We start from the raw sequence: 24,760 nt of genomic DNA, 5'->3' as shown, positions 1-24,760 counted from the left end.
CTGACGAGCAGCGGCTGCTGGGACGGCATCGATTTAAACCCGCGGTTTCCAGCCACGCCTTTCTCTGTGCCTCCTGCTAGTAACACCTTCGGGTTCTTGCCAAAGCACAGAATGAATTTTAAAAGGCGCTTGCTGATTGTTTACTGTTTGCGTTTCTCAGTTTTGGCAGGGAGTGAGCCGGTTTCGCTTTCAGTTCTGGGCGCTGCAGCCCTTCAAACGGGAGAGGATGGTTACACTAAAAGCATACATAAGCGAAATCGTAAGTGTGAGTTGGGGTCAGAAAGTCGTGTTGATACATTAAATTAGGCTTGCTTCTCAAGGGGCCTTGCTGGTTGATTTCTGTGGGAGGAAAATGTTTATAGGTGAGGTAGAGTCTGAATAGTCTTACAATATGGTAAAAATAAGGCTTTTAGTTTTTTCTGTTTCGCACCAACACTTTCACTCCAAGACAGCCTTGCCGTTTGTATTTACATCCTCTAACAATGTGAATTTGCCTAGATTGTAGCTCTAGGCCAGAATCTAGACTAGGTGACACATGCTGTAGCTCTGCAAACTGCTTGTCAGAGACTGGTGCTCTTTTCAGTGGCTGCAGTGGGACTCAGGTGAAACAGTCTGCAGGCTAAGGTTTAGTTTATTCCCGTAGTTGAAAGTGAGAGGTAGCAGAAGTTGTTAGGGACAGAACATAAATCTTGCAAAGTAAAACAGATTTTTAAAAACAACTTCACTATTAAGCTCAACAAGAAGTGGTACTGATTTAATTAACCAAAGAAGACTTTGTTTGGGTTTTGTTCAGTGGATTTTCGTACAGGTGGATTTGTGCTTCCATAGGAGCCGTGTTAACTTCTGTGTCTCCTGGCATGTTTTTCTTAACTTGCATTCCTCACTGAAATCCCTGTTTTATGACACTTTTTTCTTCTCTAGGTTCTTTGCCTCCCCTTTATGCCCAAAAATATTTCAGTTCATTTGTCTGTTTTGGTCACGTTCAGCAGCAGAGCTGGAATCACAAAGATTATTTCTTACAAGTTCTGTGAAAATCAGTGGCTGTGGCAGGGAGAGGGGCTTAAATTAGTATCTCCAGTAAGGAACAGGCAGTTATGTTCACCACTTCAGCTATTCAAGAGACATCAGGCAAACGATCCATCCATGACAGCCGTTGGTGATCACTGCTAGCAATGTCGTGTGCTAGCAGTGTTGTGCATCTTTTGGTTTGCTGTGGTTGTGAAGCATGAGGCAAAGATGCTCCTCCACTCTGCAGTCACAGTCCCCTGGAAAGGGATGTGTGAATGGTAAGCCAGGGGCAACGTGATGGTCTGTGAATTGTAAGCCATCGCATCTGTTATGATTACAACTTCAGAAATCTGTCATTAGGGGAGTATGTGCTGAAAATCCACAAGTCCCATCTGTTTCGCTTTCAAGTTACTGTGTAAAATTATCTGTTTGGATACTAACAAATACTACATTTTCAGACTAGGAAAGCATGCGAGGCTCTATCATTGTTTGAAATTTTGGCCAGGGATCTGAATAAAAGCCTGAGAGCCAAGGCTTCTGAGTTGCCATCCAGTCATTGACCAGCTGGAGTAACCAAAGCTTTTTAACCTGGATGCAGAACATTGCCTAAACGTAGCATTTATGCTATGCAGGTGCACAGCCTGAAAACCAGCCAAGAAGAAACTGGTACTCCAAAGTCCTGGTCTTACGGGCAGGCTTTGTGTTCCTTGGCAAGTAGTACAAAATGTGGGATTAGGTCTCTTAAATTGTGGTTCTCTGCAGTGTTGTGTAGAGAGAAACGGGTACTGCTAGAGGGCAATTCTTCCTGCCTGTCTGAGGTGCTACCCAGTGTCTAAGACAGTGTTAGAGACATACTGTTTATTTTTCATACACAATGTGTAAAGTTGTGAAAAGGTATATTAACATGATATTTCCTAATTTTTGTTTGTTTGTTCCTGTGTCAGTGTTAGTGGGACTAATAGGCTTAGAAGACTGAAAACAAAGGATCTTCACAACATCTTGCATCTAGATTGTGGCTCTGCACTGATGTCAGTTCGGAGTTCAAGCAATATAATCCCGTTACTTTTAAAATCATAATTTGGTTTTATGAAATAAAGCAAGATGGAGGAGAGATTTAAGGCTGCTACAAAAAAAAAAAGTGTAAATGTGGTTCAAATGCAGGCTACAGAAGGTGAAAGTCGCCAACCATGAATATTGCTGTCCTCTTAGAGTTGGAGAAAAAGAGAATGCCAGAACCAAACCCTCATTGCAGGGGAATTCTGTTTCATTCCAAATGTATGGTTAATTTACATAGACTAGATCACATTTGTTCTAAACTGAAGGGTAGGGAATACTAGCAGCAACTAGATTAAATGAGGGAATAAGAACTTTTTTTGCTTTGTTATCTAACGTTCGGTTCTTCATGCAGCGTTGGGACAAAAGCTCAGATAGGTAATCTGATGTAGCCACTACTTCTGGAGACTGATTCATGCTTAAGGCTACTGTGGTAAATACATATGGTCTTATCTGATGTGAAGATAATATTCTTCCTCTGAAGACTGTTTAAGGGAATACATATGGCTATATCTCTAGCATAGGACCTCATGGAAAGTCAGAAAACTGGTTTGTTTTAACTGGTGGCAGTACAACTTGTGAGGTGGTGACTCACATGTCTGACAATTTGGCTAGAACAGATTCCCTCCTACCTCACTGTAATGCTTCATTTTTCTGATAGCAAACTATTTTCTCCAAGCAATGAGACTTTATCCTCTGCTTTTAGTAATAGTTTCTCCCATTAGGGCTGCCTGTAAGCCTGCTGTAAAGTACCTGTTGCTTTAGCGTAAGAGCAGATTTGGGGAACACACCCAGTTATGTCCAGATACAGGCTGGCCCTTCCTGGTGAGAGACCAAGTGTTTGTGTATAGCTTGCAAAGACTATCTCTTGGAGGAGAATGAAGTCTGCAAACAAGCAATCTTGGAAGGGTACAGAAATCAAACGGATTATGTTCTGTGCTTTCAGACCAAAGGCTAAGTCTTGAAAACATGATTCCTGCAACTGTTCACATTGTCCTGAGTGCTCTATATTTATGCTGCCACAGAAAGAACTGGTTACACTCGGAGGAGAAACACTAGAAACACTAAGGACTGAAATGCGCTTGCAGCTAAAGTATCCTCATCATGAATAGGTACACAACTATCAGACAGCTTGGTGATGGGACCTACGGCTCTGTCCTCCTAGGGAGAAGCATTGAATCTGGAGAGCTAATAGCCATTAAAAAGTAAGTATTTTCATTTATTACTTAACAGTGGATGGTCCAGATTTTTCTATTCTGTGGTCTGCATCGCTTGGTCATGCTGGTTTGAGTACTTCACATTCCACACAACATTTGTATGTGGAGTTGTATTGGGGCAGCATGCAGAGCTCAAGTTCCCTGTATCCTTCAAAGTCCCAGCAGAAGATAAGCAAGGGTGAGATATATAGGGTTATTGTAACAGTGGTCTGTTACTATGTGCAGTCAAACATGTATGATGTATATTAGAGTATTCTGCAGTGCTGCTTTGGAACCTGCAGCCCCTTCCCTGCTGCTTTCAGAAAACATACATTTCATGGTCTTATTTCCAGCGTAGTGTTAATACTGCAGTGATACACAATGGACCTCATTGTCCATTATCTGTATCTTTATATGCTATTATGTATTGGTCTTTTCAGCTTAAGATTTTCTTGAGAAATCCACTTGATTTTGTCTGCCGCTTCAGCAGTGACCTCAGTTTGTAAATGGCTTATTTGTCCTAGTTGTGGTAAGAGACAGCTGTAAAGCATTGCAGGCACCTTCCTGAAATACTGACCATGACCCAGGGACATACTTGTCAAAAGAGCTTTCAGTACAATGCTGTTTTGTATGAACAGTCGATAGTTGGCTTTAGCAACTTTCTAAGTCCTCTGTGCTGAGGGTATTTTTCCTGCATCAAACCTTGCCAGAGGCACCTTTGATTTTCATTTTGCAACATGGTAGAAGCTAAAACATTTCAGAACAAACCAGAAGATGGTACTCTCTTAGCTTACACATTAATGCCAATTTGTTATTAAGAATAGAAAATGGCCTGGTGGCTGGATGCACAAGATGGTAACTACAAAAACACTGCTTAAACAAAAAAAATAATACAGGCCCCTTCAAGAAATAAAGGGCTCGTAGTTCTTAAACTATTACAAGAGCTGATTTCAAACTGGAAACTTACTGCAATAATAAGCAATACTATTACTATTAAAGTCTGACAGAGACTCAGATCTTCCAAGGGTGCCTAACTCTCTGAATTCAGACTTTAAGCAGTTGGGTATTTTTGTAAGTTTAATCTATGCTCTTGTGTGTGTGTGTGTACATGCGAGCCTTTGTCCTGTTGGTCCTAAAGCGTAGAGTTATGTGTGAAAGAACTAGTCATAATCAAAATGCATATGAACAGATAGGACCATATGTTACACACAAATGCAATGTTCAGAGTTATATTCTGGCTTAGGAGAAAGCAGATCTGCCACGCAGTTTGTTTCTGTTAGAGCAGAGTTGCTTATAAGCTTGAAAGGAAAGGCAGAATTCAGAAAGCAGTTGGCCTGATAGATGCAACTTGCAAGGGAGAGAGAAACATGGGGAGCAGTGGACACTGAAAAATGAAGAAATACAACCTAGAGGGGAAAGTTATTGAAATTACAGAGAAGTCAATATATAGAGAAAAGGAGCAAGAAGAATATGGTAAAATTGGAGACCCAGTGAAGTGATTTAATTTGGTCTTCAATAGATTTGCTTCAAAATTTAGTCTTTGTTCATAACAAGTGTTGTAACACTTGTCCTTTTTACAGTTAGACTCCACCACATTGTATACTGGAAAGAAAAATAGCAGGCCCTGACTTGTTGAAGGCTCTGAAATTTTTGCAGCAAGATATATATATATATATATGTATAAAAAGGCAGTCTTGTCTAATAGTAATGCTTTTAAATTCTATTAGCGTGTACCTTGTCTAGATATGTAAAGTTTTTTGACAAAGGAGACAGCATGTTATATTTTGATGGAAGAAATGAATTGTTAAGATGTAATGAGACCTAGGGGTCTAAGATCAGCTGATGTTGGCCATGTATTAACTGTTTTTTTCCCTCCCTACTGTTGTAGAATGAAGAGAAAGTTTTATTCCTGGGAGGAATGCATGAACCTTCGAGAGGTTAAGGTAATGGTTTCATTCAGTAGTTGACTTTTAATTAGACAATCCCTGTCACGTAACATCAAATTCTTTCCACCACTTTTATCAAAAACTGCCCCCAACCTGAGCTGTGGCATACGGCATTATAGTTCTGTTTCCTGGCTCTGCATTTGAACAGCATGTCTGTAGTCTTCTGAAAGTTCTTATTAAAATTCTGTAGTCTTACCAAAAAATCATTTGGTTGTAGAGAGCTGCTTCTTCCTTGCAGTAAGTGGTGAGTGAGTATCACAGAACCTGGAGTTGATTGGTGTTTGTTTTTCAGAGCTTGAGACCACATGATCTTTGCTCAGCAGTAACCTTTGTACACACAGTTGTTTCTGGATAGTTGGTTTGGGTACAATTGGCAGGAAATTCTGACACCAGCAAAGCTTTAGGGGTATGTTCTAAGGATTTCCCTTAATTTCTAGGCTTTGCTATCACTTTTGCAAACATGCAGAAAGCCTAGGTCACTTTCTTACAATACCACGCATTTGGTACTGTGTTGCTACAGCAAGAATGAATGTAGAATACACTGAAAATCTAAAAAGAAAGGAGAATGAAGTCGCAACTATGCTGGTTTTGGCTGGGATAGAGTTAATTTTCTTTGTAGTAGCTGGTATGGGGCTGTGTTTTGGATTTGTGCTGAAAACAGTGTTGATAACACAGGCATGTTTCAGTTACTGCTGAGCAGTGCTTGCACAACCTCAAGCCTTCTCTGTTTCTTACACTTCCCCACCAGCGAGTAGGCTGGGGCTGGGCAAGAGGCTAGGAGGGGACGCAGCCAGGACAGCTGACCCCATCTGACCAAAGGGGTATTCCACACGACATTGTGCTCGGTAGTAAAAGTTGGGGGAAGAAGAAGGAAGGGGGGGTCGTTCTGAGTGATGGCATTTGTCTTCCTAAGTCACTGTTATGCGTGATGGAGCCCTGCTTTCCTGGAGATGACTGATCACCTGCCTGCTGATGGGAAGCAGGGAATGAATTCCTTGTTTTGCTTTGCTTGCGTGCACAGCTTTTGCTTTACCTATTAAACTGTCTGTATCTCAACCGACAAGTTTTCTCACTTTCTGCCCTTCTTACTCTCTCCCCCATCCCACTGTGGGGGGTGAGTGAGCTCAGCTTGCCACCAGGGTTAATCCACAATACCAAGGAAGAATTTCCAGGGTTATATTTGGTCCTGAGTCTAACCTGACTATTGCCAGTGCAAGTACAAGAGTATGAATTCTGCCAGTAGGAAGTTACTTACAGAGAAAATGCAATTGTTCTGGTGCCTACTGTGATGCCAGATAACTGGCTTTTGAATGACCAGCACATTAAATTGATATGTATACTGTATATCTGGTAATGCTTGTCTTTGGTCTCAGAGCTGTCTATTTAAAATATTGAAGAATTTTTGAAGCCAAGTCTTCTGCATCAGTGAAATAGTTTTTTCTTTTTCATTAGAATAAGACCCTTGTGAAATCCTGTTTGTATTTTCTTTTTCTAGTCTTTGAAGAAATTAAACCATGCCAATGTAGTAAAGCTGAAAGAAGTCATCAGGGAAAATGATCATCTGTATTTTGTGTTTGAATACATGAAGGAAAATCTTTATCAGTTAATGAAAGAACGGTATGTTAACAGTATCTCCCATTCCTGATATAAATTACTTGCATAATGTGCTTTTAACAGCCCTGATACTTTTCAAAGGACTTTGGATCATTTGTTTCAGTTTAGATCACTATGGCTTAAAGCTGTGTGCAGCAATAGGAGCTTTGGCTGTCACCTTTGGGCATATCCCAAACAGTTTGGTGAGAGTTTCCAGTCTCTTCTCAGATTAGCCTGGCAGATAAGTAGGGCACCCTTTTGAGAGTTAGGAACTGTGGACTTTCAACAGCCCTCATGCTGAGGAGGAACTGAACCTAGAACTTTTGATTTCCACATAAATACTCCAACCAGCAGTGCTTTTTTCTATTAGGGGGTGGTATCGCCTCCTCTTCTGTTATGGCTTCCTCAAATAAATGAATAAGTAAAATGTGGTTGAAATGGCAATCACAAGGAGTCAAATTCTGGATTGCTTCTAGGAATTATTTTTTTCCTTGCAATTTGAACTGACATGTCCAAAGACTGCCTGGTTGGTTTGTCAGCATTCTCAAAATCTAGCTTCTTGATTGCTGGAGCATTAATAAAGTGTTAATTTTAGCCTTTGGCCCATGATAGCACCCTCCAATTTGGGGCAAAACAGCTCCCTGTTTTGAATCGGAGGAGGCCATTTTCTCTCTATGGACCATAGAATCAGCCTGGGAGATGACAGTAATCTTACTTGATTTAACAAAGTAAGGTTATTGTTATAACATCTCTGTGACTACTACATAAAATACATTTTTGAGCGTAAAAATACTTATGCATGCATGAGTATAGAAGGACTCCAGCTAAATTTGACACATACATATGGATGCTGATTTTTAATTACATGAAATGTTGAACCTTGAGAAAGTGTTTCAAGTGCATAATATACAAACCAGTTATCTTTAGGAATTTCTTAGAAATGCTTGATATATCCTACCTCGTATGAAAACAGAAAGGGCAGATGTCTAAAAATGTGCTACACATCATGTTCTCTACAGTTTAGCTAGGCCTTGGACTGGTGAGAAATTGTATAAATCAAACCTTTAAGAATGTGATTTATTTGCTTAAGTTTTAGTTAAAATTGCCAGTCTTGCTGGAAGAGACTGTAGAGGAAATACGACTTTTTCTACTGCAATTAAAAAAAAAAAAAGCAAGCGAATATGAAAAGCTGACTCTAGTAGCTGATCTCACTTCTCAAATATGTGATGGTCAGGTTTTTTGAGAAGGAATCAAGCGCAGGAATTTGAATAAGGCCCAGGCCATCTTCTTCTTTCACTGTTAGGCTCTTTCTGAATAAAATTGTCACTGATTTCCACCTCAACCCATTTCTGCTGTGTTTTGGCGTGCTCAGAGGCAGCTGGTACAGAGCTGTTTGTTCAGAATCCTCTCTTGGTAAGAGAGGCTGTCATTAAACCGTCTACCATGGCTGATCTCGCCTGAATATTATGAGGAGAAGAGCCTCTTGTTTTCAGTGATAGCATATGAGACTCTTTTTTCAGATAATAGAAAAGAAAGAAGTCGCACATAAGCTGTTAGTTAATAACAAGGGAAAGTCAAAAGTATGGCTTGTATATGCTCTAGAAGAGAGGCCAGAAGAATCTGTGCATGAAAAGCACTAAATTAACATGAACCCTTGCTGTCTTGAGGAGCGTGCCTCATGACCTATACATGTTCAGGTTTGTGCAGTTTGGCCAATTTTTTTCCTCCTTTTTTTTTCCCCTTTTTTTAATTCTCTGTCCCACATAGTCTTAACATGATGTCACATAGTCTTAATATAATGTAATATGGCAGTTCTGCATATACTGTGTAAATTTTATTGGAGAAATAAACTACATAAGAGGACCTAAAATATATCTGGGGGGTTTATTGTCATTGTTACCTGTTATCTTTGGTTCATTAGATAGCATAAGCAAACGTGTGAACTTAATCATTAATATTTATTTCTTCCCTTTTCTTTTATCTCACAGAAACAAACTGTTTCCTGAGTCTACAGTTAGGAATATTATGTATCAGATCCTGCAAGGGCTTGCATTTATCCATAAGCATGGTAGGTTCTGTTTTAGGTGTAAACATTTTGAGCAAGGTAGTGTTTGTGTAAGTTTTTTAATGAGTACACTAACAATTACTAACTTTAGTAAAGGGAGTGATCAAAAGAATGGTTCTATATGAGAGATTCAGATTACTGAAAATACCTGTATTTTATAATTGGCTGGTATTTTAGTATGGAGGTTTGCTCAGTTCCTTTTCTGTTGATTTCTACTTAAAAACAGAAAAATAATATGATTTATTTGAAAAAAAGCTAAGTCACCTTTTTTGATCAATTGGCAAATGGATCACAGCCTTTCAGAATACCTTTTACTGCTGTTTAACTTACTATAGCTATAAAGAATGAACAATTTTGTGTCGAAACTAACTGTCTTGTTCACTGACCTGCTTCGCACTACACTGATATTCTGCCATGATGTTGCAAATCCATAGTTACAAAGATCTGGAAATTCATGGCAAGCCTGACAGGATGGTCTTGATGGTCTTGTGGCTCACAGTGTAAGATTGGGTGTCCCGAGACTCTCTCTGCAACAGCTTTGGAAAAATCACATGAGTTTTTTTTCCCTTCTCTCTTTTTCTCTGTTCTGCTCCTGTATGGCATAGAAATGCTTGTCACGTAAACTTTTTATGTTCTTTGTCCGATCTAACAAACAAAGTTAATATAGTTATACTGGACAATGTAGACACATCCTATGTGAATGTTGTCTACCTTGACTTCAGCAAGGCTTTTGACACTGTTTCCCATAACACCCTCATAGGGAAGCTCAGGAGGTATGGGTTGGATGAGTGGACAGTGAGGTGGATTGGGAACTGGCTGAATGGCAGGGCTCAGAGGGTTCTGATCGGCAGGGTAGAGTCCAGATGGATGCCGGTAGCTAGTGGAGTTCCCCAGGGCTCGGTACTTGGCCCAGTCTTGTTCAACTTGTTCATCAATGACCTGGACGAGGGGACGGAGTGTACCATCAGCAAGTTTGCGGATGACACAAAACTGGGAGGAGTGGCTGATATGCCAGAAGGCTGCGCTGCCATTCAGCGGGACCTGGACAGACTGGAAAGTTGGGCGGAGAGGAACCTGATGAAGTTCAACAAGGGCAAGTGTCGAGTGCTGCACCTGGGGAGATTGAACCCCATGCACGAGTACGGGCTGGGGGCTGACCTGCTGGAAAGCAGCTCTGCCGAGAGGGACCTGGGAGTCCTGGTGGACAACAAGCTGACCATGAGCCAGCAATGTGCCCTTGTTGCCAAGAAGGCCAATGGTTTCCTGGGGTGTATTAAGAGGAGTGTGGCCAGCAGGTCAAGGGAGGTTATCCTCCCCCTCTACTCTGCCCTGGTGAGACCCCACCTGGAGTACTGTGTCCAGTTCTGGGCTCCCCAGTTCAAGACAGATGAGGAACTCCTAGAAAGAGTCCAGAGGAGAGCAACTAGGATGATAAAGGGACTGGAGCACCTTCCCTACGAGGAAAGGCTGAGAGAGTTGGGCTTGTTCAGCCTGAAGAAGAGAAGACTGAGAGGGGACCTTATCAACACATACAAATATCTTAAGGGCAGAAGTCACGAGGACGGAAGCAGTCTGTTTGCAGTGGTGTCCAGCGACAGGACTAGGGGCAACGGGTGCAAGCTGAAACATAAGAGGTTTCAGTTGAATATGAGGAAAAACTTCTTTACTCTAAGGGTGACAGAGCACTGGAACAGGCTGCCCAGAGAGGTTGTGGAGTCTCCTTCTCTGGAGATATTCAAAGCCCGCCTGGATGAAGTCCTGTGTAACATGCTCTAGGAGAACCTGCTTTAGCAGGGGGGTTGGACTAGATGATCTCCCGAGGTCCCTTCCAACCCTTGCGATTCTGTGATTCTGTGAATGTTTTTTTCTGTTCTCTGTGGGAGCATATTCAAGGCCATAGAGAAAACTAAACATGTTTCAAGGTCTCTGAAAAGGATGATGTAGAGCTCTAGTAAGGTACTACAGACGGAGCTGTATATAGGAAACAGTGGTCTCAGGTGCTTGCAAAAAAGAAGCATAAGGACAAGTTTTCTAGGCTAAAGGTGGAAGCAAATTTTAGGGACAGTAGTCAGTGATATTCTAGCCCTCTTCTCTCATTTATATTGAAAGAACTCTTGCCAAATGCCTATTTGTGATCAAGTTTTGCTGAATGCAGAGAGCACTAAAAAAATATGCTGAGATTCTCTGTTATGGCAATGAGTTACTGAGTGCTTGCAGATTATTATGTTCTCAGATGTAAAAAGTTTCAAAGTGAAAAAAAAATTACCTCATGTTTTAATTTGTATTCTGTATGGAAGAACTTTTGAAGTAATTTTTTTGGTGTCTTCATTGCAGAGTTCCCAACACAATTAGAATGAAGCTAACATTAAAATGCTGTAAAGTTTTTTTATGTTAAAGAAGTTTTACTTGGATGGGAGCTATCTGACTGAATGCCCTGAATTGTTATAAGATAGTCAACTTGTGTGTACTGTTCTTCACATTCTGACCAACCATTATACTGACTGGCTCTGTTGATCACATAAATCTTTAAACTCTGTGTCGTGCTATTCAAGCTTCAGCAATAAGAACTAAAGCAAAACAGTCCAGGTGGAAAATAAAGGCTACAGCTAGGGGTGGCATTGCAATGCACATCAATATCTCATTTGAATTTTAGGGTTCTTTCACAGAGACTTGAAACCTGAAAACCTCCTTTGCATGGGACCAGAACTTGTGAAAATAGCAGACTTTGGCTTAGCCCGAGAAATCCGATCTAGACCTCCTTACACCGACTATGTATCCACAAGATGGTAAGTGCCAGTATTCACCTGCATTGTGTGAAACTTACTTTAAAGAAATAAGGTATTAAATTTGTGCTGAATGTAATACCATTTTTGATGCCTCCTCTTTCTGAAACTTTTATTTAAGCTTGGCTTAATTCAAAAAGCTTCAGTTAGTGCAAGACAGTTTACAGATGACAGCAGCACAGGAACAAAGAGGGAGCCTGATACGACAGGTAGGACATGCTAGGATTGCTGCACGTCAGGAAGGCATACGAGAGCTTACAAGACCTTAGTAGGTTTTAATTCTTCATTCTAGAAAAAAATACGAAGTCTTGTATAAAGGATAGGACAGGATAGGAGCTTTTTAAGGGATGTTTGCTCTTAACAGCAAAGAATGAAGAGCTGAATGTTTTCATGTATATCTGTCTGAATTGTGTTGATTGTTGGGATTTTTTTTTTCTCTCTTACAGGTACAGGGCTCCTGAAGTCCTTCTGAGATCCACCAGCTATAGTTCTCCAATAGATATTTGGGCTGTTGGTTGTATAATGGCAGAAGTTTACACACTGAGGCCTCTCTTCCCAGGCGCCAGTGAAATTGATACTATATTCAAAATTTGCCAAGTCTTGGGGACGCCAAAGAAGGTAGCTAAAGTAACATTCCATACTGCAATAATACTAGAGGTATTCTACAATACAGAATGGCACAATAGCAGTAAGCATAAAAATAATCAATTTTCATGCTTCCTGCTATTGCATGGTATTGATCTCAGGTGTAGTAACCTAAATTAAAACTTACTTTCTGTGAAATAAGCATTATGTAATTATGCTATAAAGCCTGACATTTAGAGGAGGAGATATAGACCCCTGAATAGCAAGTCATTAGACTGTGATTTCATTAAGCAGAAATTTCATTTTCTGTTGCATATTGCATATAAACCTGTGGTTTAAGAGGCTAGAAAATGGAATCATGGCAAGAGTCTTGTCTCCTCGTTCCATTTGTGCCTTTGACTTGGTCGGATGTGAAGTAAGACTTACCTCTCACCAGAGGTTTGAGGTGAAAATTTCTAGTGAAATCTTTAATATAGTCTAGAGTAAGCTGGACACAGTCTATTACTGGTAGGAGTATATACGCTAGTGTACTTAAGCACTGTGATATTTTACAGCTGAACTTTCTTTGTGATTGGGAATCTCATTCTTCCAGAACGACTGGCCTGAAGGCTACCAACTTTCAGCCTCCATGAATTTTCGCTGGCCTCAGTGTGTACCTAACAACCTAAAAACTCTCATACCTAATGCTAGCAGTGAAGCAGTGCAGCTCATGAGAGACATGCTGCAGTGGGACCCCAAAAAGCGGCCAACAGCTAGTCAGGTTTGGTTTTATTTTCTTTTTCTATTTCTTTCACTTGATTCAGTCTTGGAACTGGATAATGGAAGAGATGGGATGTCTCTGGGGTGATTCAAGTTTTGATGGCTGAATCTGTAATGGCAGGTGTGCATGTTTTTGCTTATAAACTGTGTTGGATGAGTCTAAGCTGCAGTTTCCATGGGTTGTACAGTAGAGAAAAACTTACTGGGTGATTTAGAAAAACTTTAAAAGCAATATACTAGGGAACTAGAAGAGCGAATCTGATTTTCAGGTGCACTTGTGTAGCGTCAGGCTGAAAATACTGCCTGTTGCCTGTGTGTTTATGCTGTAGCAAACACAGTATGAGGAAATGATTCCTGGAAACGGGATGGAAAGAGAAGGCCAGTTTGCACATGCACACACACATGAAGAGACAGCACATAATGAAACATGCCGCTAGATGCCATAGACCTGGTTGAGTATCTTTCTTCTGTAGAACCTTTTCCTTTTTTGCAAGTCTACAGAGGATTTGATAACTTGGTATCTGTTGAAACTGTTCTACTATCGCAGCATTATTCTGAAGTGGATTGTGCTCACTAGAATCTGGTGTTGAGAGATGGGTCTTTTACTGTTTCCCACCTCAGAAAAAAGGAAATTAAATTTGTACCATCACACAGGGCTAGGGTAAGTTAAAAACTTTGGTTTCCTAAGTTGGATCTTAATATCTTCATTATGTTTTAGGCACTTCGGTATCCGTACTTCCAGGTTGGGCATGCCCTGGGCGTTCAGGAACTGGGGAAGCAAAAGGAACTACATAATAAATCGTCTCTACATATTAAGCCTGTCCCTCCAGCACAACCCCCTCCAAAACCTCATGCCCGCATTTCGTCAAGGCCTTTTCAACAGAGCCAGTCTTCTCAGCACTTGATGTACCCATATAAACCAGACAACTCTAGTGCTGAGCACAGTAACTACTTACAGGAGGACAAGTCTAACCAGGTTCTTCTGCCTGCAATTCACAATAAGGTTCCTCAGCAGGTAAAGGTCCATCTAGCATAAGATACACTTCCTGATAACTGCCTGATTTTTCCTTAATTGCATTTCTTCTTCTTGTTCTCTTTCAAGGTCCTTATACTTTACTAAAAGGACAGGAAATGGGAATAAAGAATAGTTGTAACTTTCTCCTAGAAACTGGTAGTTACTCTGTTGAAATCTAAATCCAATTGCTGTAAAACAAGCAAGTCAATTTCTCATTTCAAAGCCATTTTATGCTTCCTTTTGTTGTAAAGTACCACTTAAAGGATGGCACTGTGATTTCGTACAAGGATGTACAGTGGTCAGAATATTGATGGGGTTGATGTCAGAGAGAAAAGTATTAAGCTAGATAGTATTGTAAGGGGGGGGAGCGGGGCTATTGCCTTCATCCATTTAAGACATCCGATTTATGTGACTTGAGAATAATAGTCCCTTTGGGCTTCTATACTGGCCATGGAAAACAACAGATACTCTTTCAGTGTAAGAACCTGCCATTTCTGATGATTATACAAGGAGACTGGATTCATAAGGCAGATGATGAGAGTGAACAGTCTGAAGTATGGTCTGTACTGGCCATGTACAGAGTCACACAAGGTTGAAATATACTGATGAGCTTAAATGGATGAAGAGACACAAACTTGTACCTATGCTGTGCTGCAAGAAAAATACGTTTTATAAATGTCTAGCCACAGGCTTGTGGAAGCATAAACTGTGCATGTAGTTTTGTACTCCCAAGATGGGTCAAGTAATAAAAATTGAGAGTGAGCTAATGTTTGGGAGGTTTATAGTGAAATAGAATTGGAATTGAGACCTAAGAAATTTGTTTTTCTGTCAGTGCAAGATACTTTATTACAGGATGAAATGCAGAAGATATGTAAGAATGTCTACAGGCCACAGAATGTGCTCTCTGTGTGTTTAATGAAAGATTAGGATTCTGTTGTTACAGGTCTACTACCACTATTACTCTCTGACACAGGAAAAGAAAAGTCCTCTTTGTTCCTGTCACCTGTTTTTTTATGGTGTAAGTGTGTGGGTTTGTTTCTTTTCAATCTTTATAACAGAAAACATCAGCTGGGACTGAGAATATAAATGGTGAACTTAAACCAAAAACTAGGCGAAGATGGGGACATCTTGCTAGAACAGTTAAGAGTTCTGAAGACTGGGATGACTTGGAAGACCTTGATTTTAGCTCTTCTATCACAAGGATTGACTTGAAAAACAAGAAGAGGCAGAGTGATGAAACTCTTTGTAGGTAAGTTGTTTTCTTTTATGTCCGTGTTCTATTTGGTCTTACTTCCTTTAGGCTTCACTTCTTTTTCATGATGTTGCTCTTTGTGCTTTCCCTGGATCTAGAAACATATATCCAGGCCAGTAAAGGGCATGCAGCTTGTCTCTGTCCTGCTTTGTTTTGCCTTTGTTGAATGCTGACCTTTGAATAGTCACACATTTTTTGATGGACAGTGCACCCTTCTATACAATTCCTTGTTCATTTTTCCCCACTGAAAATTATGCTTCCCAAGTCTTCCCAAGTTAATCTTTGAATATATACTTTCTATTTCACATATGAACCATTTTGACGTATTTCATGCTTATAAACTGTGTTGGGTGACTCTTAAGCTGCAGTTTCCATGGGTCATACATTAGAGAAAAACTTACAGAGTGATTTATAAAAACTTTTAAAGCAATATATTAGGGAACTAGAAGTGTAAATCTGATTTTCAGGTGCACTTGTATGGCTTTAGGCTGAAAATACTGCCTGTTGCCTGTGTGCTTATGCTGTAGCAAACACAGTTCGAGGAAATGATTCCTGGAGATGGGATGGAGATGAGAAGGCCAACTGTGGATAAACATATGCTACAAGAATTGGTCTAAGTGTAGCAATTTTTGGGTTACAGGTTTGAAAGCATTTTGGACCTGAAGCCTTCAGATGCTGGAGGCTCTGGCAGCAGTGCACCTTCCCATGCGACCTTTCCACGGGAGGACACTCCCACATTGCGAGTTTCTGCAGCAAAGCAACACTACTTGAGACATTCTAGGTATCTACCTGGTTAGTAAAAAATACTTACTTCTTTTTCTTCCTGTGATTCCAACAGCTGCATGAAATAGTCATTGTTACATTAGGCTTTATCCTTTGAGCTGGCGGAGGGGGGCTACTGCTTGAAGAAAATGAGGAGAGCAAGAGCTTTGCTAATGTAGATGGCCATGATAAGAACTACATTCTAGCAGTCTACCAACTGAGATAAATCTTGCTTACAAGTAGGGGATGGGATTGTTGGTACTTCTTCCTCCTGTTGGATACTCTTTTATACTTTGAAGGGTATTAGAAAATGTCAGTTGATGTGCCAAACTATTCCCTGTTTCCCTAAGAAGGATTAGACTGGAAAAGAAAGTGCCCTATGTTCACCTCATGAGTGTATAATACCATGAAGAACAGAAGCTAACTAATAGTGGGAATATGCTTTGCTGTACCTTGGAGTTAAATAGAATGCAAATCCATCTCTCTATAGAGGAATTGCATGCCTCTCTTCATGTTAACCTCTGCTATACTGAGACCAGCACTGGGGCAGGATGAAGGACAGCAGGTGGACAGCATGTTTGCTTGTATTTACAATGAGCTGAATATAAATGTATCCTCTTTCATAATTTCTCTTTATAAAGACAGTGTTAGCTATTCATTCACTTGCAGTACTAAAACTTAAAAATTAATTCAGTGAACTAGAAGGTATCGTGATGGTAAACTGAAGTCTTTTTTTCTGAAACAATTAATTTCAATTACTTTCAAACTGGATCACTTTAAACTAGAGTTTTGGTAGCTAGAAGTTGTGTTACTAGAGGAGGTTGTAAAAAACACATTGATCCTAAGCCTGTTTTTGCTTTACCATATATTGTGGGTGCAGCCTTGTGTGTTAGGTACCCTGCTTAAATATGGGAAGTATATTAAATGCAAGTAATACGTGACATAAGAACTCTGCTGCAAACTGTTTGCACAATCTGTGGTTTCAGTAGATACGCCAAAGAAGAGTACAGTACTATGAGAAATGTAATCTACCATTATTTACTCCCAGATTATCTTATCACTGTTGGGCTCAAAGCTGTAAAATGCTGTGTTGGATACAAAGCGTAGATTTCATTTACGTGGCAAGGTTCGCCTAACGTGACTTGAGAATAATTGTGGCCTTGATGTAAGGATCCTGTCCCTTGACATAAGCAGCCATTGATGCTAGTGGAACTACAGACTATTATAATTGCAGGGTTAGGGCCTATGGCTAGTCATAGTACTCCCCTATGAGAGGATGGGAAGTAAACCAGAGGCATGTTAAGAGTGAAAAGGTTTTGGTAAAGTTCACAGAACTGGACATCTGCTCTACGATTGTGCATCAGATGGAATGAATGCAAGCCTGTGCAACAATAGTGATTTCAGTGTGATAATTTTTCCATTTTTGCAATAGGAATAAGCACAAGGAGTAGCATAGTCTCCACTTCAAACAACGAGTCTGTTCCGTCTAATCCATGGCCCAGTTCTGGTTTGCCTGGGAAAGCTTCTGGTTTGGGAGGAAGCATTAACAGGATGAATTCAGGTAAGAAGCTGAGCTTAACACTCTTGAGAAAAGACAAGAGGTGATGTCTCCGCAATTCCAGGTAGCTGTATTTTGTGGTCACCCATTTCTAACACATTTTCAGCTCTGAAGATACTTGCTACTGTGTCTATTCTTTCTGTGGAAATCAGTTACGAGCACTTGTTCCTTGGATTTGGAGACTACCTTAAACTGAAACATAGTTTCTAATGAATCCCGAAAAGTGTGTTTTGAAGTACCACATACATAGAAGGTTGGACAGCTTAGGTTTGTTCAACCTGAAATACTTCTTTTTGCCTTCAGTTTCCTTCGTCAGTTTTTGTTGAGTCGTATTTTCAGGTTTCCAAATTATTTAAGCCAAGCTGGTGCGTAAATGATTGTCGCAGAGGAGGAAGCTGGTCTAAATCGAACTAGCTATATGCACCACTTTTGCTATGTGAATAAAACAAATAAAATCTATCCTCATATCTTTTAATTGATAGTGTTTAAAATAGTGAAATAATTGTAGCCTTAAAAAAATTCAGACAAAACCCAAAACTCTTCAATTTTTCTTCTTCAGGTTTTTGGGGCATTTGGTATTTCAGGTATTTAATCCCTATTACTTGTTTAGAAGTAATTAATTTGTAGATTTTTGCATTAGATTTTACCAGATATACTTAAACATGTTGATGTTTCTAGATTATATCTATGTATTTCCTTTCTAAATCTTTTTTGGCCTCAGGTTTTCATGTGATGTTAACAGTTCTGCAGTGCGGTACTTGTTTTGCGTATGTCGTCATGAAAATGTTTGATTGAGAAAATTTCTGTTGAATCTTGGCCCAAGTAAATATTTTTGGCCTTTAGAAACTCTGGTTTAAAAAATAAAAAACTTAAAATTCTGGATGGAATTTAATCGGATAATTGTTCTTAGATGATTAAGGATTCAAGATGGAAGGATGTTGTAAATGGCTACACTACATGAGAACCTTTATGTACGTAGCACGTGTCTGCTTCCTGGCTCTTCTACAAGTTTTTGCTTATTTTGTAGCTGCATAGGATATTATTAGATCTTTCCCTTTTTTACTTATTACCATCATTTCCCACAATATGCTTTGTCACTTCTCTACTGCTCTAGCACATTATAGGCATATGTGAGATGGATCTGATCTGTGCATGCTAACTTGTTTAGTGTCCATCTGCTCTATGACTCTAGACTGTTTTATTTATAACTATTTTTGTTCCAATTTCTACAGCTTATCCTACAGGTCAGTCAGATCTGTTCCTGTTCACCTTAGGGACAAGTTTTGTAGCTGACTTTCCAAATTTGGAACATGAATCTGTCCCAATTTATTAAGTTGTGCTTTTACTGCCTTCAGTAAGAGCTGTGTGTAACACCAGAGCCCCAGACTCACTGCATAGAAACTAAGAGTGGGTATATGCATAGGACCCAGTTGCTGAAAGTCAAATAAAATAATTCCAACTGAAATGCTAAGTTTTGAAAGCCTAGAGAAGACTTGAAAAAGCTGAGATATCAGAGGGAAGCAGAAATTGCCCTCCTAAGAGTACAGTTTGTACCTGTTTTCCATTCATCTTTAATTCAGCCTGATGCTGACAGTCTCCTGAATGCAGGTATATATAGGATCTGTGGATTTCCAGTGTCTTCAATACAGTTGTTTTCATCAGTCTGTGACCAGGATTGATCTTGAATATCGCCCATTAGTGCATACCTTTGTCATCTGTTGATAGTACGGGAGATCCATTCTGTTGAGTTCAAGTGTTCCTTGCCATTTCTTCCAGGGCCCATAGGATCAAGCGGTCTAACTGGTGGTTATATCCCTTCATTTCTGAAGAAGGAAGTAGGCTCTGCTGGGCAGAGGGTTCAGTTAGCACCAGCTGTGGATCCGTCTTCTAGTAAGTACAGTACCAAAGTTGTCTTGGTCCCTTGCTCATTACTCTGGTAAAGCTGTATACATGCAGCACTGAACTACGTATCTTTGCTTTACTTTACTTGTACATATTTGACTGACTGGAACTACAGTTTGTAACCTCGATGAACTTCATAGGGAGAAGGATTTGGTTTGTTTTTACTTTGTTTATGAAATATGTGGGTTTATCCACAGCATATTTCAGAGGACCTAGAGGTTGGTATGAGAGCTGGAACAGAATTCACACTTGTCAAATTAATGATAGGAATACTCCTTGTCTGATAAGGTTTTAGGGATTGGATCCACTGTTGTTTCACATCAGCGAATTCTGTTAAAAAAGGAGGCTTATTTCCTGAAGAAATAAGGATCTGGACCTGCATCCAGTTGCTGTTCAATGTGGACAGCTACTCACTGAACCTTCATCTCACGGCATTTTCTTGTGTCCCTTAGATTATGCTTCTCTGAAGTCAGTAAGACCCCATCTTGGACGGCCATCGTTCAATTCGCCTACAAAAAGCACGCCAAGGTTGATGCCTCTCCCACCACCAGCTCAGCCGATCCACGGGCGTGTTGACTGGTCTGCAAAGTATGGTGCTCACCGGTGACGTGTGGAAATGCTCTCTGAACCAGCGCGTGTTTCCCATGAAATGGTGGCTAACTTGAGACAATTTGATACTGTTTTATACGCCTGTAAATTTAAAAGAAACAGATCTTCTATGAGCAAGACATTTTGAAGGTTTTTTTACTTTTATTTGTATTAATTTTAATGCAATCTTGTACCTTTTTGTATAAAATTGTTCTGTTATATAATTGGGTCCAGTTATTTTCATAGATCTGATACATTTTGTATATATGGCTTAGGGGGTTTGGCATTTTTATATGATAAATTTTTATAATGAACTTTTTTAAAATTTAACTTTTCCTTTATTAGATTCAACTTTTTTATAAAAGTGGATAAAAGAAAAGCAAAGTGGTGCAATATTGCAGTAGAAGAGGAGTACTGAGGAAGGGGCATTCATTAGACATTTTCTGAAGTTTATGTGCTAAATGAGGCTGTGGCATTTCAGTGATGCCACGTCTTGATGCCACGCTTCTGTTGTCCTGTACTCGTTTGCTTTGTACTGACATCAAAGGAATGAGTGACTTAACAGTCTGAACTCTCCTTTGCAGTCGTTGAGAGACTGCTGAAAGTCAGTGGGAGGCTTTTTTTTTTATTATTTTTAATTTATTTTTGCCTTTAAAAGGTTTTTATTGGACTGCTCTCCAACTTTCCAGCTCCATTCTTTTGCTTTTACCAAATTTGGGGAATCTTCTTCTTTGGTGAAGGGTGAATACCCTTCTGTAGATCTGTTTTCTGATGCAGCGCTCTTTTGTCCTGCTTCAGAGTTGCTTCTTGGCATTGTTCACTATGAAATAGAATATGGACCTACCTCTGTTAAATTCATTTAAATGCTCTAATGATTTCTAAGGAGAAAAACCAGATTCTGTTTCTTCTTTTTTTTTGTTATTTTTGGGAATATAAGATCTGAAGACATATCTAAGACAGTATTAACAATTATAAAGCTGGTTTCAGAGTGTAACAAAGTATCAGTGATCTGCAGGCAGCAGAGTTTAAGGAAACAATATCTATGCAGCTGATTTAATCTTCACAACTGTTTTAAATCACTTTTGGGAAAAAAAAAAGCCAGAGGAAATGAGTCAGTTTAAACTTACTTCAGTTCTTTTTCACTTCAATACATCTTTACTTACAATGTGAAGAATATGTCAGCTTCCATAAATTAGGCCCCCAGGCTCTACTGGGAAAAATGGGATCTTGCCTGGTTCTGCTAAAAAACGTTCTAAAATTGTGGTTGATTTCACGGAAATGGATACAACTCTTTCTTTGAAGAGCAGTTTAACTCAGTTTATAAGAGAAAATTAATTACCAGGTTATAGAGAAAAGAAAATAGCCCCATTGTCTGGTTTAATTCTGCACTGGAAAGGAGAGCCAGAGGCCAGCCATCAGCAAAAGATTCATTGAGAACACAGTCAGTCAGCAGTTGGCTGTTCCTGTACCTCCTTCCGCAGAAGGAAGATAAAATGGTACAGTGTTGTGGGAGAACATCTTTCATAGCTGCGTTTTGGAGCAGCAGCACCAAAGCTGAAGTGTGCTGTGAAAACGCATCTTCCTGCAGAAGTGTACAGAAATGCTCGTCTTTGAGCTTGTTTTATGATCAGACCAGGCAAATCATGTATTTATAAGACTTAAATCCAGTCTAAAGGGATCAGAACAGGTATGGTTCTCAGAATCCCACCATTCTGAAGGAGCTGAAGGGCCAATGTGTCCGTGAGATCCTCTCCGTAGGATCTGCTGGCACCCATGAGGGGCAGACACTGTGGCCTGGAGACTGGTAATGCATGCTGGCCTTTTCCATACTTCTCAAGGAGAACGTGTGGGACTTCGAGGAAACTGTACCCTAGAGTAGGCTGCTGGCTCAGTGCTACGGGGGGAACCATGAGGAGCACTGGTCACGGGTTGCTTTTATGGACTCAGTCCACAGTGAGACAGTACATAAGGCAAAAAGGGAGCAAAAGGGTCTATGCATTAAAAAAAAGGACGCATGTAAGAAAGATCAACGCGTGCCAAGGATGTGTTATGTGTCCAGCTACTCCGTTAGTTGTTTGTAGCAAGTCCTGACTCCAAACCATACCTAACTGCTTCCAAAGCGGTGATGCCAATGCGTAGCAGTAAAATAAAGCAGCCATTTGATTTCTAAAGCACACATTGATGGTGTCTTTGGGTAAGTGGAAAGGAAAATTTGTATATTTGTGTTAGAACTGGAAAGATAGTTGTTTCTCTTGGTGGAAATAAATATCTGTATTTATGTCTAGATATCATTTAATTTATTTTATCACTGAATAATTGGTCTCAAGGGGGAACACCCTGAACTTATCCTAAGTATCCCTAGACCTAAGTAGGCAATTTAACTAGCCTGTTCCATACGCTTAATCACTACTAGTGGGAGCAGGAGATGTGAACAAGTCACGAGAACAGGCTGCTGAGGCTTGGGTTCATCCTACCTAACCTAAGCCTGAGCTCCTTTGGTGTGAGCTGACTCTTTAAACCAGCAGTGAGTGAGAATCATCTCAAGAGATGTTCGCCTCACACAAGAACTTGGTAGCCCTCTGGAGATGCCTGGGGTTTCCCCCCGAAGGACGGGGGCTACTCCATGTGTTTAAAGTTATACAGGATGAATCTGAACCTGGCCTGTAATCTCAGAGCCTTTATCAGCCCTGCAGTGGGTTTCTTGACACCAGCATTCAGATTTTGGTCAGTAAAGCAAGAAGGTTAGAAGAAGTAGTACTCTTTTTTTTGGCATATCTCCCCCCTTCTCAAACTGAAGCCTTTATTTTGGAAAAAAAAGCTAATAATCTTGATATTCAGCATCACTTCTGCTAGTTTTAACTGAGTGGGACAGAAAGTTAGGCAAGTACAGCGGCAGCACTTGTAGCCTTTACTCAAGCAAATTCCTACTGAAGTTGGAAAAAGTTCTTTTTGGGTAAGGACTGAGTTATGTATGTTACTGTGCTGTCTCCGTGTGCAATACAGTTATGGAAAAGATGTAGGTCTTTATTAGACTGAAATAGAGTTGAGTGGCATATCTGAAAATTTATCATACGTAACCTACTACGTGTTTTAATATTGTTTAGTAGCATCTTTATCAACATGTTTTTAGGATTCTACTGTTTACATTTTCTCAGGCTTATGCATAACGCGTAATAACGACCGTCGGAAATAAAGGAGCCTGACAGTGGACTCATTCACCTCTGTAATCCAGATTTTCGTAAAAGTATTGTGTAAGTGCCATGATGTTAGCCAAAAAAAAAAAAACCAAACCCAAGCCAGAAAACCCACTTCCGTGGTATTTCTGTGTCTAATAAGGCTGTTGATACGAGTAGGATGTTCCATAATGTGAGGAGGAAAAGGTGTATTGAAAGAACATTTTTGAACTTTTCGTGGAAGGAGAGGGTGGAATTGTTGGAGTAAAGGAGTAACGGTTCTTGCTTATTCAGTGTTTCTGTTGAAAAACGTTATAAATGTTTGTTTCATTCCTTCTGTGTCGAGTCTCCTGCCCTGAATAAAGTTACTCTTGAAGAAATACTGACTGACTAGCATCTCGATCTTTTATTCAGTTCTGAATAAAAGCACTTTAGTTTGGCTTTTGTTTGTTTAGTTGTGGGTTTGGTGGGTTGTTTTTTTTAACAAGCCTTACGTTTGGTGCCTTCCTGGGAGGGTACTGCCTGCCGGCAGCTGCGCTCGTTCTGCAGGTTCACTGGCCACGTGAGCGGAGTCTAAGCGGGTAATTTCTGCAATGTATCGTGAGCTTCGTAGAGCCCATAGTTTAGTCCTCGGATGTCAACTCCTCTGCAACTAACTGCAGTGCCGGGTTGCAACGGAAGACGTGCAACGCCTCGGAGGGGCGGGCAGTTGGTGGCTGGGGGACAGAAGTGGGAGAAGTGATAAACTGAGCATTAAAATTTAATGAGAATTCTTCACTGCATGCAGAGCGTTGAACGAGCGCAGGGGGAGCTCTGGAAGGTTTTTAAGGGTTGACTGTCTTTCGTTTCCTGGTGGCACAAAACAATGGCAGACTGTCTTTCGTTTCCTGGTGGCACAAAACAATGGCAGACTGCCCCGTGCAGTGCCTCACTTGGATGTGTCTGCAGTCTTGGAAGCTTGACTACCCTACGTTCTCCTACAAATGGACCTTGAGCTTGTTTGGAGGTTCTAGCAGGGGAGCGCAGCTACCGTATACCCTTGACCGATGAACGGTCCGTCTCTATCGGGGAAGGTCGTCCTCTTCGACCGAGCGCGCAGCTTCGGGAGGGACGCACATGGAGCGGTGAGGGAGGAAGGGGACACCCGCCTAGCCAGCCAGATCAGCCGAATCAACCCTGGCGATCAATGGGGTGACAGATGTCGCAGCCAGATCGCCCTCACATCCAGGAGACAGCTCCGCCCGCAGCGCTATATAAGGCTCGCGGCCCCCACCGCCCTCACCTCACGGCGATGCCGCTCGAGCGGGACGTCCGCTGACAGACACCCCGGAATCACCTCTCCACGACGGCAAAACCTTTCGGGCTAAATCAATTCAAAATCTTTAACGTTTAATGTTTTTTGGTTACGTTTTACTTCCAGAAGCCTTTGCGAAATATGCAGAGTAGCGGCTTCCTATTGGCGGCTGTCCCGCTTGTCGCCGCCTCGTAGCGCCGAGGGCGGGAGGGGGGTGGACGACTGCGG

At 40.7% G+C, this 24,760-nt stretch overlaps 1 protein-coding gene across 6 annotated transcripts in view; it reads left to right on the top strand.

Annotated features, from left to right (window-relative positions):
- CILK1 (ciliogenesis associated kinase 1) overlaps positions 1-23,350 on the top strand; it is a 24,622-nt gene extending 1,272 nt beyond the window's left edge. For 3 of the 6 annotated variants that reach the window (XM_035894161.1, XM_035894163.1, XM_035894162.1), the window contains exons 2-14: positions 3,008-3,266; positions 5,146-5,200; positions 6,699-6,820; positions 8,785-8,864; positions 11,515-11,647; positions 12,091-12,262; positions 12,822-12,989; positions 13,707-14,003; positions 15,062-15,252; positions 15,896-16,047; positions 17,450-17,578; positions 19,352-19,465; positions 19,930-23,350. In XM_035894161.1, the coding sequence (XP_035750054.1) occupies positions 3,166-3,266; positions 5,146-5,200; positions 6,699-6,820; positions 8,785-8,864; positions 11,515-11,647; positions 12,091-12,262; positions 12,822-12,989; positions 13,707-14,003; positions 15,062-15,252; positions 15,896-16,047; positions 17,450-17,578; positions 19,352-19,465; positions 19,930-20,084 (1,869 nt within the window). In that variant the 5' untranslated portion in view covers positions 3,008-3,165 and the 3' untranslated portion in view covers positions 20,085-23,350. Of the gene's footprint in view, positions 1-6; positions 3,267-5,145; positions 5,201-6,698; positions 6,821-8,784; positions 8,865-11,514; positions 11,648-12,090; positions 12,263-12,821; positions 12,990-13,706; positions 14,004-15,061; positions 15,253-15,895; positions 16,048-17,449; positions 17,579-19,351; positions 19,466-19,929 lie in introns of those variants that run through there. The other 3 variants (XM_035894160.1, XM_035894158.1, XM_035894159.1) reach the window with 3 other exon arrangements.
- The last annotated feature ends 1,410 nt before the right edge of the window (positions 23,351-24,760 follow it).

This window comes from Egretta garzetta, unplaced genomic scaffold (assembly GCF_000687185.1).
Source record: "Egretta garzetta isolate BGI_Z169 unplaced genomic scaffold, ASM68718v1 scaffold415, whole genome shotgun sequence".
Classification (NCBI taxonomy): Eukaryota; Metazoa; Chordata; class Aves; order Pelecaniformes; family Ardeidae; genus Egretta; species Egretta garzetta.
The sequence above is the reverse complement of the archived record's forward strand: the minus strand, read 5'-3'. Positions and strand labels throughout refer to the sequence as shown.